We start from the raw sequence: 18,035 nt of genomic DNA, 5'->3' as shown, positions 1-18,035 counted from the left end.
GATTTAAGCTCATATGTATTTGTAATTATATCTTTGCTCTGTTTTCTAGGAATTGGAAAAGATATGGTCCTTATCCCATCAGGTAAATTGTGAAGGTCTGAGCAGGAATCTTTCTAACACTTTAGAAAACTTCATAGGAAAGTTGAAAAATGTCACGGTCCAGGACTGTGAATGCCAACCCACCTTGGACACAGCTCAGCAGCTCACGCACAGGTATACTCCAGCTTGACAGTCATGCCTCTTTGTGTTTTCCTCTGTAAGGAAGATGTCACTCAATTTGTTAATAATGAAATTTAGGCAGTACTATGTGCCACATACTATTTTTTAAAAAGATTTATTTATGATTACAAGAACTGGGGTACAGGCCAGAGGTGCGGGACGTTAGAGGATTCACCAGAGACAGAGCGGGGAACAGAACAGGCAGATAGACTGAAGTGCACTGCTGAGGGGAGCAGTGGGCGGGTCAGGAGAGGTCTACTCCCTAGCTGGGAATTGAACTCATCCTGCAAAGGATAGCTTCACAGCCCTGCGTTCAACCCCTTGTGCAACTAGGGAGGCCCCATATACTATTAATATACATATTAACCTAGATCCTAGATATATTCTAAACATTGAATATTTCCATGACCTTAAAATTTAAAATTTTAAAGTATAAAAGCATAATTAACCTAAGGATAGCTTTATTAGTGATCAAGATATTAAATTAAAAAAATCCAAATATGATATTACAATAACATATTCAATATGTTCTGTAAAAATAGTATTTTTCAAAATATTTTGAAAAATATTTTTCAAAATACCCACTATGGATGGATTTTTGTTTGTGTTCTTGAAGTGTGAGTCACTGGAAAATCAGGCATTTCTTATTCTGTAAGACTTGCTTACAGAAAGAATGATATTGATCTGACTTCTTGATGTACTAATTTCTCATACATTCCATGATCTATTCTATTCATTCTTTTCACATTTATGAGACATAATTTTTATGCATCCTTATTCTCCTGACTCATCTAGCTTGGCAGGGCTCTGAAAAGGAAATATTGGAGTCATGATATTGAGATATTAATGGATATTCATATACAGACACCGTCAGGAGGCATTGTGTGTCTAATTATATGAGGGATTTTATGGAAATGTGATCTTGTTATTTAACTCATCTCTTGGGAACTGAGGCAGTATCATTCACTCCAACACTGTTTCAGGTATTTTATCTTGCCTAATTTAGCAATTTCTGTCATTTTAGGTTGGCTCAAAGCCTTGGAAAAACTTTGTTGTCAGAGAATCCCATTGTGACTTTTCTGAGCAATTTCACAGTAACTAAGGGTGAGTATGTGGCTCCTCCAGATTGCTTGATTAAGAAATAGATTTAGTTTCTCATATAAAATGATCAAAATAACATATAAAGGGAAGGTTATGCTATATGTAATAAATAATTAAAACTTAAGGCTAGAAAGGGAAGCCTGAAAATCTTTGTGTTCCAAAACCAAGAGAAGGAAGGAAGGAAGAGAAACTTCTTTGGTATGGCTTTTGCTTTGACCCTGCTCACTGGATAAGTCATTTGGTATCTATGTCTCTGTTTTATCTATAAGTCATTTGGTATCTATGAGTCTATGTTTAATCTATAAATCTGTAAAACTTCTCATAGTGCTAATACTCCAAATCTGAATAATTCTGGCAAATCCATAAATAATCCCCCTCTTGTTTAAAAAAAGAAAAGAGATGCATAGATACATGAAGAGAAGTGTTTCCTGAACATGTGGTCAAAAACATCTCTTTATAGAGAAAATCTTAAAATATATCGTAGAGAAAGTAAGAATGTGAGCAGGAAATATCACATAACCTGTTTTTTAAATAGAAAAGATTTCTATTCCTTCTAAAGGAGAAATATAGGCTTTATTTAGTGTTTATTATGGGTTGGACAAAGTGATGGAAACAATCCTTACCAGGTTTAATATCAAATTTTGTTTTCATAAATAACAATGACCCTTTTGTTAGTATAATATTTTCTCTTTTCTGCTTATTTTTCAGATGTAAAAGTAAAAGATTTGATCAAAAACATCACCAAGTTAACTGAAGAGCTTCAGTATTCTGTCCACATCTCAAATGAAACTATCAATAGTATTTTAGAAGCAAATATTTCCCATTCAAAGGTATGTTTCACCAGTTCTGCTTTTCTCATGGCAGGGGGCTCAGCCCACTTGGAGCTGCTGCCTCTGTGTCCTTGTCTCTCTGCCTTCCCCTCCAGGGGCTGGGGAAGTGGGCCACTGTGTAGATGGCACAACCAGAGGCAGAAAGGAAGTAAGAAAACATGCAAAGAACATGGGTGTTTTTGCTTGATGCCAAAACCTCAAGGTCATTAATTTCATAATATTGTCTTTACTGGGTGAGGGAGAATAAATTTGTTGATATTTATTCACAAATATTGGGAATTGGTGATTCCCAAAACTGATGTGTGACACCCAGGGGGCATCTGCCTGATTTGATAGGGTTTACAAAATTCTAAAAAGTATACAAAACAAAATCATCTGAAAAACAAACATCAGCTTAGATTTTGTGTAGAGAATAACTATGCGAACTGAAGTTATACTATTGTGGCGTATTATGAAAGTGTGTAGTGACAGACTGTGTCATCTCAGGGTGACTGAAGATGACTCCAAGTGAGTGCTTTTATTGACAACCAACGGAATCCCAATAGATATTTAATTTCATTTTGATTCTGGTTATTGGGCTAAATGCAACCCTTGACAGGTAGATCAATAATGAAGAGCAAATATGCATTAAGAAAGAAATATAGGGCCTCCCCTGGTGGCACAGCGGTTGAGTGCTGGACTGTGAAGCTGCCCGCAGCCTCTGCAGCGCCGGTTCGATCCCCAGCCGCTGGCGAGGGTCCCACATGGCGCGACAGACCTCTCCTGCTGCGCTTGCTGTTCCCCTCAGCAGTGTATTTCGTCAGTCTGCTTGTTCTGTTCCCCACTCTGGCTCTGGTGGATTCTCTTACCCTACTGCGCTTCTGACTGTACCCACTGCTTGTATAAAGAAATAAATCTTTAAAAAAAAAGAAAAAAGAAAGAAATATAGGGGCCCTCCCTGGTTGCCTCGAAGATAAATCTCAGCACTATCACCATTATGTCCTGAATTCAATCCCTGGCCAAGGAGCTGCCCACATGGCACAGCAGATCTCTCCTGTCTACCCTGCTGTTCCCCTTAGCAGTGTATTTCAGTAGACCTGCCTGTTCTGCTTCCCACTCTGTCTCTGGAAGACCCCACAGAGACAACCCCGCTCAAATGTAGGAAATGTATCTTTGTTACTACATCTCACCCCCTGCACCTCTGGCCTGCACCCCAGTTCTTGAATGCATAAACAGATGAATAAAATCTTTAAAACAATAGAAATATATTAGAAGCTAGGAACCCAAAATTCAAATGACACTGTTGCCAAGTTATTCATGGTTAGTTACACAGTATCTGTCTTCAGGAAAACTGTCAAAGGCAGTTTGTATGTGGGACTGCAGGGATGGAGGAGTGTGCTTCCCCGCCATGTGGCCTGTGTGTAAAGAGTGATTAGCTTCAGTGTGAAATTTTTAGTGACTGCATCCTGTAATAGAAATACAGCAGTGGCTGAATTAATTTAGGAGGCTGACAATGTTTTAAGAGAAGGATCAGGTAGTTAACTTCTGGGGTTCCTTTCAAATTCAGTCTTTTGATACTTCTTGGGTTGGGACACACTTTTATTTTTGATGGTTACTGCTGGATTAAGCCAGTAGCCACCAGGTGGCACTGATGTCCTATCACAGAGGACTGTGTCCTATCACTGATGTCCTATCACAGAGGCTAACTAGCAATGTAGGTGGCCTTGCCACATGTATGTCTCTGTGGTGTTTTTTTACATCCCTCTATCTTTGCTACTTCCTTGCCAATGTCAGTTATTATGGCTACCTCAGTAGTTGGGCAGTTAAGTAATTGGGAGGGGCATTTAAAAAACTTACATTCTCAGTTTTCAATTAAATGATGGCCACTGGTCATGATAAGTAAGTATATCCATGACCCTATTCATGTCTGCAAGCCATAGGTTATGAATTCATGTTTGGTTAGGGGATGGCACTTTGGGGATCTAGTTTATTCTATATTTTCTTGTTGACAACTATACTACATTATTTGTAGCAGATATTCCTCATCTTTCTCCCTGAGCATCATATCAGAATCTTAGTCCAGCTGTTGATGTTCCATTGGGGATAATTTCCAGTGGCACTAGGATCTTGGAAAAAATTAGGAACCCCCATTTATTCACTTGCAGTCTTCCTTTTAGCAATCTCTTAGGGTTCCAAGGAGGGAAATGTTTTATGAGGACGGATGGCACATTAAATAACTATCAATGTCTGAAGTTTTATGAAGAACAAATATGGGGGTGACATGTAGATAGTGGGGACAGGTGGTCCTGGCCTCCCCGAGGATGTGACATTGGGAGTCAGACAGCAATAATGTGAAATGACTGACTGGAAAGAGTTATATGAGGGAGGCATAGAATTGGGGACCTTGGTCAAAGACCCAGAGACAAAAGGGAAAAAGGGAAAGGCAGGTAAAAAGTTGATTCAGTGCCATTTCTTTCCCAACTTTCTGTTTGTGCTCCAGGGAACCTGCTCTGGGCACTCATGGTACATTCCTTAGTTCCATCCTTAAAACCAGCATGTCTCTACTAAAACCAAGTGACAGACTCATGGGCATGCAGGCCCCGGAGTCATTCAACCTGCCTCTGTCCTGAGCAGAAGCCCTCACCACCTCTCAGTGCCTATGCTTGTTTGCTGCAGCAATGTGCTGTTGATTCCAGATCTGCCGTGACTTCTGATTTATACTGGGTCATTTTTTTTTTTTTTTAATTTTGAAATTAACAGTGAAGTCAGAGTAAGAACCCAAACAGATGAGAGTGACCACGTGATCTGGCTTCTTTGTCTACTCTCTATTTTTAACTCTAAACAACCAAGTATGTTTGGTGACCTTGGAAGATGAGCACTTTTCATAATCTTTGGAAGATTTGCTCCCACTCTTGAGTTTCTCATGTAACAAGATGGAAGAATAGACACATAGATCATAGATTCTAGAGGCTCCTTAAAAAGAAGGGATTCTGAGACTTTTTCTTATTTCCTTTGGGCAAAAATTATTACAGCTAGCAAGTCTGGTCAAATTTGCATCTCACTTGAGTCCAGGTCTGTGGGCAGCGTTGACTGGTCAGCACAATTTTTAGAGTGAGATTCCTTCTAGGAATTTATGCAAGATTACACGTTCCATTTGTTCAGCAAAGGAAGTTTGCCTTCTGAAATGTAGCAGGTTTTAGTACAACTCACTTCAGAGTAGATACCAGTCAAAATCATTCATTCTAATTTCTTTCATCCTCCTGAGAGAGAGGATAAAAAATACATGGTATGAGTGGAGTTAAAGGTTTCTTGTCCATGCAGAGGAATTTGATAGTAATTTGACCTGGAAGGCTGCACTAGCCACCTGGAGTCTTGTTTCACAGAGGGAGCTTGTCCTAGCCTCTGGGTCTGGTATCCCCACAAACCCAGTGCCACACCAACAGTCTGGACTTTTTTTTTTTTAAATAATAAATTTTATTTTTATATTCCCCATACAATTGCAACCCCCCCATTCTGACCCTAATCCCTCCCCTCCCGCCCCCCACCCCCCAAAAAGTGTCTCTGGTTCATAGTTTTTTGTTGATTTTGATTTTCACTTTCTTATAGTTATTCATTTTCCTGGTCTCTTATTTAAGTTTTCTAGATTCCTGCTATGAGTGAGACCATCCAGTATTTTTCTTTTTCTTTTTGGCTTATTTCACTGAGCATGATCCCTTCCAGTGCCATCCATGTTGCTGCAAATTGCATGTGTTTATCTTTTTTGATTGCTGAGTAATATTCCATGGTGTATATGTACCACATCTTCTTGATCCAGTCATCTATTTTTGGGCATTTGGGCTGTTTCCAAAGCTTAGCTATTGTAAACATTGCTGCTATAAACATAGGGGTGCAGGTGCTCTTTGGAATTGATGTTTCTGTGTCCTTTGGGTAAATACCTAGGAGTGGAATTGCTGGATCATATGGAAGCTCTATGTTTAGTAGGTCCAGAAATCTCCACACAGCTCTCCATAGTGGTTGGACCTGTTTGCACTCCCACCAACAGTGCAGGAAAGTTCCTTTTTCTCCACAACCTCGCCAACATTTGCTGTTGCTAGTTTTTTTAATATGTGCCATTCTCACTGGTGTAAGATGGTATCTCATGGTAGTTTTGATTTGCATTTCCCTGATTACAAGTGATGTTGAACATTTTTTCATATGCCTGTTTGCCATTTGCATTTCCTCTTCAGAGAAGTTTCTTTTTAGCTCTTCTGTCCATTTTTTGACGGGATTATTTTCTTTGTTGTTGTTGAGTCTCATCAGCTCTTTGCAGATTTTTGTCATCAGTCCTTTATCATTAGTGTTGTGTGCAAAAATGTTTTCCCATTTGGTGGGGTTTCTCTTTGTTTTTGTTATTGTCTCTTTTGCTGTACAGAAGCTCTTTAATTTGATGTAGTCCCAGCTGTTTATCTTTGCCTTCACTATCACTGCTTTGGGTGATGTGTCTGTAAAGATGTCTTTGATGTGAAAATCACGTAGCATTTCACCTATATTTCCTTCTATATATTTTATGGTTTCAGGTCTTATGTCTGGACTTTTTGGCCCTTTTACCTCTGGACACTCTGGACCTGCTCATCTGTCTCATTCTCATATCCCCTTAACTGCAAAATCAGGTCTTCCCTTACTTGCTTTTTGTCCTCCCAGGACCAATCATAATGCCTGGATGGTCTCAGTGAAAATGATGGGTTCTCATCAAATATTTACTGACATGACAGGAAACGTAGGCACTCCCTTACTTAAGTCATCTGGTGTTTTCTTACATTTATGAAAGCTACATTTTCTTACTTGCTCATTTACAATTTGAGAAAGGGAGACTGTGCTGTGGGTAACTTTAGCCTCATTTAATCCCCTCTGACAAAGATATTTCCTTCATTCATTAGTGTGTCCCCATGACTCTCCCCTGGCTCAGGATCAGGTTTGAATTCAAAACTAGGCTTTTCAATAATTCCTGTGCTGTCCTCCCATTTCATAGTGCTGCTGCTTCTGTTGTTTAGAAATGAACCTTTCTAAGTAAATTGCTGCTAGCCAATAGGATACATCATTTCTTACTTGTACCTAGGTCAATATTTAGAGCCTAAGCTTCAGGATTTACAATGATCTCTGTGAAAATACTTCTCGCTAGTTTTCTAACAGTGTAATCACCATAGAAAGGGGAGGTTGCTGGTTCCCAACCCAGCCAAGGAAGTGTACAGCTGAGCAGTGAGGAAAAGCTAGAAAGGACTGGGGAAAGGATGTTAGCAAGGAAGACTGTGAAGGAGATTCTAAGGAGGTGTTCAGAGCAGAGAGATGTGAAGAATCTGTGCTTGCTTCCCAGCCTTGGACTTGTACCAGGGACTTGGGGGACATGGAAGGAGACACTTGAAAGAAATGTGGGTGAGAGACTGTTGGGGAGGCAATCTTTATCTTTACTTGCATTTTTTTAAAAGATTTTATTTATTTATACAAGCACTGGGGTACAGACCAGGGGCACGGGAGGGTAAGAGAATTCACCAGAGACAGAGCAGGGAGCAGAACTACTGAAAACAGTGTTGAGGGGAGCAGCGGGAGAGACAGGAGAGGTCTGCCATGCCATGTGGGCACCTCCCTGGCTAGCTGGGAATCAAACCGGAGCTGCAGAGGCTGTGGACAGCTTCACAACACTGTCCACAGCTGCGCCAATGGGGAGCCCCTTGACTTGAATTTTGATTTTTCTCTTTTCATCCCAGATTTGCTTTGCCCCTTATTCCTTTCTCTATGTGTCCCACCAGAAGGTGCCTTGGACTTGGGGCAAGTTTTGGGCTTCAGTGGCCCTGCTTTGGGCCAGCCCTGTTTGGCTGGACATTTACCTACAAGGGGGTGGGTAACTGGATGTTTCTTAGGAAAACTTTTAACTATATTCTTTTTGTTCTATTACACACCAATTGTATTAAAGTCCTTTTCTATTGAAGGTCTCACACACTAAGAATATGTTTTATCTTTACACAGTGGATGGCAGAACCCATTTCGAGCCGACAGTTTTGGAGGTCTTAGTCAGTCTGCCTGCTAATAGTTTGAACCAGTAACTCTAACTTTTAGGTATTCTCAATCCTGACCCTACTTTTCAAAGTATCATTTCTCTCTCAGCTTTGTCAATTGCCAGGGGTTGAATGTATCTTTCATAATTTCACTCAGGTCATTACTGCAGAAAGATGACCCTGACGTAGGAAGGTACCACCACACATCATTTGTTGGTTTCTTTGGGCTCTCAAATCAGCCTCAGTAAATCTGACTGGACTCCTGGTTACTTACCAGCCTATTAACTTTGCCTTCAAATGATAATAAATTTGAATTGAAATGGCTTATTTATGGTGACTTTATCAACACCGTTTCTGGCAATAGCTGTTTTCTTCAAGGGCTCATGTGTAACCCATGATCAGGAACCTTCCAGGGATTGATATCATAATCTATTGGTAATTTATAGAATCTATTTTAACAAATAAAATTAAGGTAGTTTTAGTTATTCCAGAAATTTTTGATATCTGTAAATAGTAGAACCATTATATTTTCTGGAGCTATGACAGGAAATGGAGCAGAGAGGCATAGGCAAGAGCTGTGGCCTTCCCTCAAGACCAAAACCAGCCTGGTCCCAGTGTCAAACTCAGAGGTCAAGGCTGTTCATCACCACCTTTTTGTGGCCAGCTTGGGCTGGAATAGAGGCAGGTAGATGCCAGCCAAGGGTAAATAATGCTGCTTTACTCTTCACAATGCTAAGATCATTCTCTTTAGGAATATGGAAACAAAGAGGCGTTAGCTATTTTTAATTTTTCTTAAATTTAATTTTGTTCAATCAATAAATTTATATATTTCTGAGTCATCTTTCTTCAAAATCTGTAATGAAAGTGTTTTTACTGGCAGCTCCAAACAGTGAGAATGGTAGCTATCAGGCACTTAAATGCACTATCCTAAGTGCCTTTCAATGCTGTCATTTGATTTTTTCTTATGAGTCATTTGGGTCTTATTATTACTTGATAGCAAGGAGAAGAAAATGAAGCTAGTAGACATTGACTCTTGGAAGTGACACAGTAGAGCTAGATCAGGGTGTAGCTGAAGTTGGCCTTACTCTAGATCCATCCTATTTCCTTCCTTCCAGTTTCCTGCTGAGTGGTCCAGTCCTGTTTCTAGGTTTGCCTCCAGAAATCCTTCACTCTTGAACTTACTTCTTTATTGTGCTAACAGCCCTGAGCTCAGTGGGGCTAGGGGGAGTCTTCAGAGAGCTCCTACTCCTCTCTGACATGTGTGAGATCTCCAGCTGATATCTCCCCTGACTTCCCTCCCTTCTCTGGCTGCTACAAACTCTGTTCTGATGTAGCCAGTCTTCCTGATATTCCATCCTCCTACAACATTGTCAGAGTCCTTTCCAGTCATAGTTGTCTGAGAACAACAGTCCCCTTCAGTGATTCCATGTATCTCTCAGTCTAAAATTATCTGCTGGGCAAAACCAAAACCATTCCTAAACATTGCTTGCAATACATTTAGGGGTTCCAAAGATACCCAGTAAACAGCTCCTACTGAAAACTGTACCTCTACCAGGATCATCTTTATTTATTTAAAAACTTTTAATATATTTTTTTACATCTCTGTTCATTTTTAAACAATATTTCCTACATCCTCCAGTGTAGTCCCCATAGAATTTCCTTCACCAATGCACCCGCACACCATCACCACAGTCCCCTATACTCCTCCTTCCCACCCTCTAATCCTTCCCCATCCTGCTCCCTTGCAGGATGTCTCTGATTTATGATTGTCTGTTTGCTTATGTTTTGTTGTGTTTTGTATTGTTATTAATTCCACCCCCCATGTCTTATTTGGTTCCCTTATATTCCTCCTATAAAAGAAACCATCCAATATTTTTCTTTTTCCTTCTGTCTTATTTCTTTGAGCTAATTCCTTCAAGCTCCATCCGTGTTACTGTGAATGGCATTACTTTATCTTTTTTGATTGCTGAATAGTATTTCATTGTGTGTATATACCATATCTTCTTGATCCAGTCATCTATTTTTGGGCATTTGACTTGTTTCCAGGTGTTACCTATTATAAATAGTGCTGTAATAAAGATAGGGGTACAGGTGTTCTTTTGAATCAATGTTTTTGTGTTCTTTGGGTGGATCCCTAGGAATGGAATTGCTGGGTCATATGGTAACTTCATTTTTATTAGACTGAGGAACCTCCAGACAGCTTTCCATAGTAATAGGACCAGTTTGACCTCCCACCAACAATGTAGGAGAGTTCATTTTTCACCACATCCTCACCAATATTTGTTGTTGCTAGTTTTTTTGATATGTGCCATTCTCACTGGTATAAGGTGGTATCCTATTGTGGTTTTGATTTGCATTTCCCTGATTATAAGGGATGTTGAACAATTTTTCATATGCCTATTGGCCATTTGCATTTCCTCTTTGGAGAAGTGTCTTTTAAGTTCTTCTGCCCATTTCTTTACTATATTGCTTACTTTGCTTTGGTTGAGTTGTGTGAGTTCTTTGTATATCTTTGTGATTAGTCCCTTATCAGTTGTATAGAGTGCAAAGATTTTTTCCCAATCAGTGGGATGTCTCTTGTTTGGGTTAATGTCTCTTTTGCTGTACATAATCTTTTCAGTTTGATGTAATCCCAGGTGTTTATCTTTGCCTTCACTATCACTGCCTTGGGTGATGAGTCTTTAAAGATGTTACTGAGATGCATGTCTTGTAGTGTTTTACCTATATTTTCTTTAAATATTTTATAGTTTCAGGTCTTATGTCCAGATCGCTTATCCATTTTGAGTTGATTTTTATGCATGGTGAGAGGTCGTGGTACATGACATTAATATACTAGACACTAAAACAAATTGTCCTCAGTCTCTCTTCTGCATTGATTTGCTACTTTTCCAAACCTGTGGAGGACTTGAAATCTGGTTTTCAATATAGAAATGGAGGGGAAAACAGCCTGATGCTGATAACAGTGTAAAGTGAAGATGGTAAGCTTAAAGCAGAGGCTAAGACCATGTTAGTAGAATGACTTGTGGCCTATTGGTGCGAGCACCTGCCATGCTGCCCCTGCTTCATCAACAAGAGCAGGTTGCTTGAAAGTCAGAGAATTGAGTCACATTTTAGGTACTTTGTTACATTGTCAGCCAGAATGTTTGAACTATAATGGAGGTTTGGGCTCCATGTGTCCACGGGAAAGGCTCAGGTCATTATCAGGGGAGCTCTGCCTGGGCTGCATGTGCCAGGGATGTTCACTTCCAATCCTCGCATTTTGAAACAGGTTCTCTCAAGTGTCCTCACCATAGTTTTGTCTGGAAGATGTGATTGGGACATTCTTCATCTCCTGCTGGAGTTTCCTGAGGATGAGAAATCTTGGTTTGCAATGAAGGAACTGTGTGGTCTGCCTGGATCCAAAATGTATTCGCTGATACTGTCAACGAGTCGGCACCTGAACCTGAGGAATGTCATTTACGAAGTAAGAGGGACAAGAACTGGGGGTGGTCAACTTGGGCAGTGTGGTATCGCCGAGTGGCTGCTTCCTGTGTAGATAGGTATAGGCATACCTTGGAGATATTGGGGTTACTTCCAGATCACCAACAATAAAACAAATATTGCAATAAAGTGAACTGCAAAAATTATTTTTTGTTTCATAGTGTCTATGCACATTATGTTTACTATGTTGTAGCCTATTAATTGTTGAGTAACATTATCTAAAAAAACATACCTTAATTAAAAAATGCTTTATTGGGCCTCCCCGGTGGCGCAGCGGTTGAGTGCTGGGTTGCGAAACTGCCCTCAGCCTTTGCAGCGCCGGTTCAATCCCCAGCTGCTCCCCGGCCACCGGCGGAGGGTCCCACATGGCACACAGACCTCTCCTGCCACCCGCTGCTCCCCTCAGCAGTGTACTTCAGTCTGCCTGCTCTGCTCCCTGCTCTGGCTCTGGTGAATTCTCTCACCCTCCCACGCTTCTGACTGTACCCAGTGCTTGTATAAATAAAATACAAATAAATCTTAAAAAAATACTTTATTGCTAAAAATTATCATTTGAAACTTTTGCTAGAGCTTTTTTTTTTTTTCTTTTTTCTGGTGGAAGCTCTTGTATCTGTGAGGCAAAGTAAAGTAAAGCAAGTGCAATAAAGCAAGGTATGCCTGGGAAGCTGCAGCAGGGGCCAGAAGGTTCAGAACACACACTCTCAGCAATCACTGTGTCTCTTGCTGGCTGACTTCAAGGAGGGGTGCAGAATCAAGTGCTATTCAGGGGTCCTTGGAATTGGGACTATCAGGGCATTTGGCATAACAGTGGTGACTGTCTACAGGGCAGAAGGACCAACAGGGAAAAACACCAAGTAACCCTGGTGCCCTTCATAAGGACCACCTTCCTAGAGTGTAATTGGAGAGTCTGAGTTCTGCTCCCTCCCCTGCCCAAGGCAGGAACTGCTGTCACCGCTCCCACAAACACCAACAAATACCCCTCCCACAAATACCCACATATAGTAGGATGAGAGCGGGGAGGGCTGGAGAAATCTAAATGTCATAATATATATGGGAAAGAGTTGAAAGAAGACAATGAGTACAGCTACCCCAGGGCAGACTGAGTTAGTGCTACATAGATGACCTGTGCCATGAGGCTGCAGGACAGTTCCCAGTCTTGTCCTTGGTCCTGAATCTTTCAGATCCTTGTATTTTGACCTCCACTGTTTGGATCTGACAATTTCATATATTTTACCTCTTGCCCATACAGGCTGGTCTTCTTCCAAGTTTCTATCTAGGTGTAGATTTGACAACATCTGAGAGAAACTGAACTATCACAGGTGTTACAAATATGGCAAGTTGACTTTAGTCACTCTAACCCCTGGAGAACAGGATTAAGATTCAGGAAAGGGTATATTTGCCACTATAACCCAATTTCTTTTGTGGTTTATCTTCATTCCGTTACTCTAAGAATACAATGTATTCATGTTGGATTAAACACAAATTTCTAGAACAAATATTAACTTTTCACAACAAGTACATTTTGAATCACTGGTAAGAGGATACACATTTCCTAAATGTCCCCTTAATTTGCCAGGCCACCTCTATCTGGTAGAATCAGTACTCCAGGCACCATGCAGAACAGCTAGTCTGTAATTGCTCACCTTGACCCCTCTTCCAACTTTCCACATGTCCATTGGGAAATAGGTAAAAAGCCACTGGTGAGTCAATATTTTAGTGGACACTCTATTATATACACAAACATTGGTTTGAAATTGGTATTTCTAAGGGCTCAAGTCATTACTTTGATAAAGTCATGGGGATAAGATACTGGGCTTGATTCCATATCCCAGACACAATGAAGCTACCATTAATAATAGCAACTCCTGGGCCTCCCTTGGTGGCGCAGGTGGTTGAGTGCAGCCCTGTGAAGCTGCCTGCAGCCTCGGCAGTGCTGGTTCGATACCGGCTAGCTGTGGTGCGGCAGACCTCTCCTGTCTCGCCCACTGCTCCCCTCAGCAGTGTATTTTGTCAGTGTGCCTATTCTCTTCCTTGCTCTGTCTCTGGTGATCTTCTCACCCTCCTGTGCATCTGGCCTGTACCCTGGTTCTTGTATAAAAATAAATAATTCTTTAAAAAAACAAAAATAAATAATAATAGTGACTCCTGTTTATCAGGAGCTTTTTATATGTATGACTCCAGGGAAGCTGTTAATGTGATATTACTCAGAGGTGGCAGAGTAGTCTAAAATGATGAACATAGATGCCAGCATTTCAGCACAGCTCAGGTCACTCCCAAGTCCATACACCTTCTGTTGCACTTGACAGAGAGTGAGTTTCTGAATCCTTTTTGCAAAATACAGTTTGCTACTTTAATAGGGTGCGCTCATCTGTCTGTTAGTGTCGTGACTAAATTCCAATCCTTCCCACCATAAGTTGAGGTTGCTGTGTGCCACTTCTAAAGTGCAACTGCAATTAGAAAGGCAAATCAAACAAATGACAAAACCCTACACTCATTTCTCCTGTCTGCATTTTCTCTGTTTTCTTACTGATGGAACCACATCATTATTAGTGGAGTGTGTCTATGAAGGATGGAGCTGTGATCTTGGGATGGCTGGTCAGCTAGAGCAACAACTAAGGGATAGCTGTGGAACTCTAATGAGAAAGAATAAGAAGCAGTGACAGTTGGGGCCACAATGTGAGTCTGAAAAACTGAAAAATCAGTGTACAAATGAATGTGGAGGAAGATTTGCTATGATTTCTCACTTTGGATGAAAAAGACTCTCTTTGCTTGTATGTCCATTCATCCAACACTTACAGATCAACTAATATTGCCAGATGCTCCTCTATTCCCTGTAGCTACATAAATTACCAAGAAAGAAAAAAAAAAGACAAACCCTGTCTTCACGGAATTGACGTTCTAAAGTAGAGAATATGCAAAAAATAAGTAAAATGCAGATTGGGTCAAGCCTTGACAGCACAAGTAGGTTTCAAAGGACTTTGATATTTCTAAAGTATCTGGGTTAAACTCTTGACCCTTATCCTTTCTCACTGTGAGGCTTCAGGAAGATACCTTAAATCTCTCTGAGCCTCAGCATCTCATCCACAAAATGCAAACCAAGATACATTTCAGAGTCAGGGAGGTGGAATGATGTGTGCATGGTATGAATATAAGGAAGCAGTATGTAAATATAAATTATTTCACACAAAAAAAATTGTTTTCTTCGAACCATTTCCTTAAGTTTATACTTTGGATAAGAAATATTTTGAATATGATTTGATTTTTAACAATAAATCACATTTGTTCCTGGTTTAGTTTAAACAATACCATCTGCTTCAAACAACTGAGCCATCTGTACTCAAAGAGGCCTTTTAAATAGCACAACAAAGACATCTCTAAAGTTCAAGAGGGAATAAAATCAAACAATCAAGTTTTCACTGCTTAAAAGAGTTTGTGAAAGTGAAAAATACAGTGTTGCTTATTTCCTATTGTGCTTTCCCTTTGAGACTCTAATACCTTCCGAAGTCAGTGGCATGCTCAGCTCCCTGTTGGACCTCGTCTCCAGCCTCATTCAACTGCTCACCAAAGTCAGCCATGTCCTCGGATGCCTTCCAGAATTTCTACAGGCACTTAAAATCCCTGCTTTGCTCAATATGCCTGACTTTCAACAGGTGTGTGTTTGATCTTGGACCCTGGGAAAATAGACTTGCTATCTTTGCATTTGCTCTTTTTTTTTTATTTTTCTTCCAACTGCTAAATTTTGCAGTACACAAAAAAATAGAGGAATGGGGATACCTCTTAATGGCCCTGGAGGCAAGAGAGTGACATAGAGTAAAGGATGGTAAATCCCCAAAATCAGATGAAAGAAACTGTGCTGACCCACTTCCCATCCATGTGTGAGTAGTTTGTGGTTTTCATAAAGAAACCACTTAATCAATTACTAGCACAAGTGAGATTCCAAGGGTCTGGTTAGCTTAATTCAGAGAGTAAATTGCTTTCAAAAACCTTAACACTTTTATTTACATATAAATAATTGGCTTACTGAATGAGATTATTTTGTGATATTAGATTTTGCTTGAATGCTTTCTTCCTGGGATGAACTGATTGGGAAGAGGAGTTATGTGGAAGTACCCAGAGACATAGTTCTGACATGATGGGTGGAGAGCAGTATGCTCAACAGCTGGGTAATTTGGATAGTTGTCAAATATCTGGACAATTTGGCAGTAGAGACACTTACTAAAACCATTAATTAGGCTGAATCAGTTATAGTTTATTGGCTTAAAATTTATCACTGGAAAAAACCAGGAATTTTCTGGTTTGTGTGTGTGTGTGCGTGCGCGCATGGGATTTTTGTCATATTTCTTTTACTAGAATATAGGCTAAAACAAAACATTAGAGTGTTTTAAAAAGTATTTCAAGGACACAAAAGAGCAAAGCAGAAATTCCAAATCTTGACATGTTGAACATCTTGTATATTCAATAAAGAAGGGACTGTGCTTAACAGAAATTTGTGAGGGTGTTACTCTTGGTCACTGTTTAATCACAGTTCATTATTTTTCTTGTCTCCAGGTTTCAAAAGATGACCAGACCAGAAGTTCAGTTTTTGCTTCATTCCAGTCTGTAATGAAGATGATTTGTAAGGATCAAACATCTTTTCTTAGCAATGCAAAAACATTTATTGACTTGCCAAGAGTTAATGAACTCTTGGAAGATAACAAAGAAAAATTCAACATTCCTGAAGATTCAAGTGAGAACCAATAAGTAATCCTTATTTGTTTAGATTAGTTTTCAATTTGGTTATTAGTGCTTATTAAAGTAAACATTCTGTCTGTAAAAGTGGGTACATACCTGGCAAAGAACTTTCTATCTTAGCCTTCTTACCATTGTACTTCATTTTTGTAAGGCTGCCAAATGCTGCATGTAAACTGCTACCACTCTTGACCAAGGTTGATCCTTTCACCTTTGACTCCAAGGAATTGGGTTTGAAAGGTCTCATATAGGTGAATTCCCAGTCCCTTTTGCCGGTAATGGTGAAGGGTCTAGGTTAGCAGAAAAGGAATACTGTGTTCATTCTTGTAAAATGGATGTATCATATAACAAGAGCTCTATGTGGCTTCCTACAAATTTGCCCTCTAGAAAGCTCAGAAGTGAATGACAACAGGTTGATAAATGGTCTGTGGATTTGATAAATTTCCATTCAAATGGATATATATTAGTTAGAAAGGCAAATTGAACATACTGGATTTAGAGAGGTCAGCCCTACCTAATAACAAGTTGTACATGTTGGTCATATAATCTCTCTCTTTGAATAGTGTTAGTTTCATCTAAACTGAGAAATAATATCCACCTCATAAAGTTGTTGTCTAGAATAATGGGTTTGATGCATGCTAACTGCTTTGCACAGTGATATCATTATCTCCTAGTGTGTCAGTTTTATATGCTGCACAGTAAATCACCATGCACTTAGTAGTTTAGGACTTCATACATGTATAATCCCATTGTTTCTGTAGGTCAGAAGTTGGGCATTCACAAGGCTACAGTCACTGTCATGCTGGGTTTGGGACTGGGGTCTCATCTGAGGTGGTTGTTGGTAGGATTCATTTCTTGCAGTTTTAGAATCTGTGGAGGTTGTATCTCTAAGGCCACCAGGGACATCTCTCTGCCTTCTTAGCCTATACCTCAAGCTCCACATGCATGGACTCTCTCCGTTTCTCCACTTTGAGGCTTCCAGTCTCTTTTTGAGGAATTACCTGATAGCTCAGCCAGCAAAATCTCCCTTTTGATTAGTACAGCATCAGTTGACTAGGAATTTTTGTTACATCTTCAAAATTGCTCACCATGGCTAGGTAACCTGATCACAGGCACGATATCCAACATATATATTCAAGACAAGGTCTGAATGCCAAGAGACATTTTAGAATTCTTCTTACCACACTAAAGTGCATTTATATATATATGATTGTCACACTATTCATAGAAAATATAAGTATTGTCGTTTCTAAGATAAAATGATAAAATCAATTGGTAAAGCTAATTTCATAAGAAAATATAACATTGGTCTTAATATTGTGGCTGTTGAAATTTTTCTACAATATTCCCTTCTTATTACTATTTTCTTCAGGTGATTTTGCAATGATTTAGTGCTCTAAGTGGTAGTTTAGTTTGAAAATGTGAAGGTCATTTTTTTCCCCCAAAGTTATTGATGTGAACACTGTACTTCAAAGTTTCATATGAAACAAAACAGCTAAAGACAATTAGAAGGAAAATTTGTCCTGGATTTACTGTCTAAATTCAGAATTGTGTCATAAAAAATACTTATAGATTTCTTATTGAATAGTGAGGATATAAAAATGAATCTCCCTGTTGTAACTGGGCATTATGTATTATGAATAACACTTTTTTTAATTTTAATTGCAAC

At 39.7% G+C, this 18,035-nt stretch overlaps 1 protein-coding gene across 1 annotated transcript in view; it reads left to right on the top strand.

Moving 5' to 3' along the window:
* ABCA13 (ATP binding cassette subfamily A member 13) overlaps positions 1-18,035 on the top strand; it is a gene marked incomplete at its 5' end in the record, with an annotated part of 529,302 nt that overhangs the window by 135,237 nt on the left and 376,030 nt on the right. Inside the window, 6 exons of the mRNA XM_084247732.1 lie at positions 50-213; positions 1,244-1,323; positions 2,029-2,150; positions 11,427-11,621; positions 15,124-15,288; positions 16,187-16,364. Of these exons, the coding sequence (XP_084103858.1) occupies positions 50-213; positions 1,244-1,323; positions 2,029-2,150; positions 11,427-11,621; positions 15,124-15,288; positions 16,187-16,364 (904 nt within the window). The remainder of the gene's footprint in view (positions 1-49; positions 214-1,243; positions 1,324-2,028; positions 2,151-11,426; positions 11,622-15,123; positions 15,289-16,186; positions 16,365-18,035) is intronic.

The sequence above is a fragment of the Talpa europaea genome (genome assembly GCF_964194135.1).
Source record: "Talpa europaea genome assembly, chromosome: 11".
NCBI lineage: Eukaryota > Metazoa > Chordata > Mammalia > Eulipotyphla > Talpidae > Talpa > Talpa europaea.
Note: the sequence above shows the minus strand (reverse complement) of the source record. Positions and strands in the feature narration are given on the sequence as shown.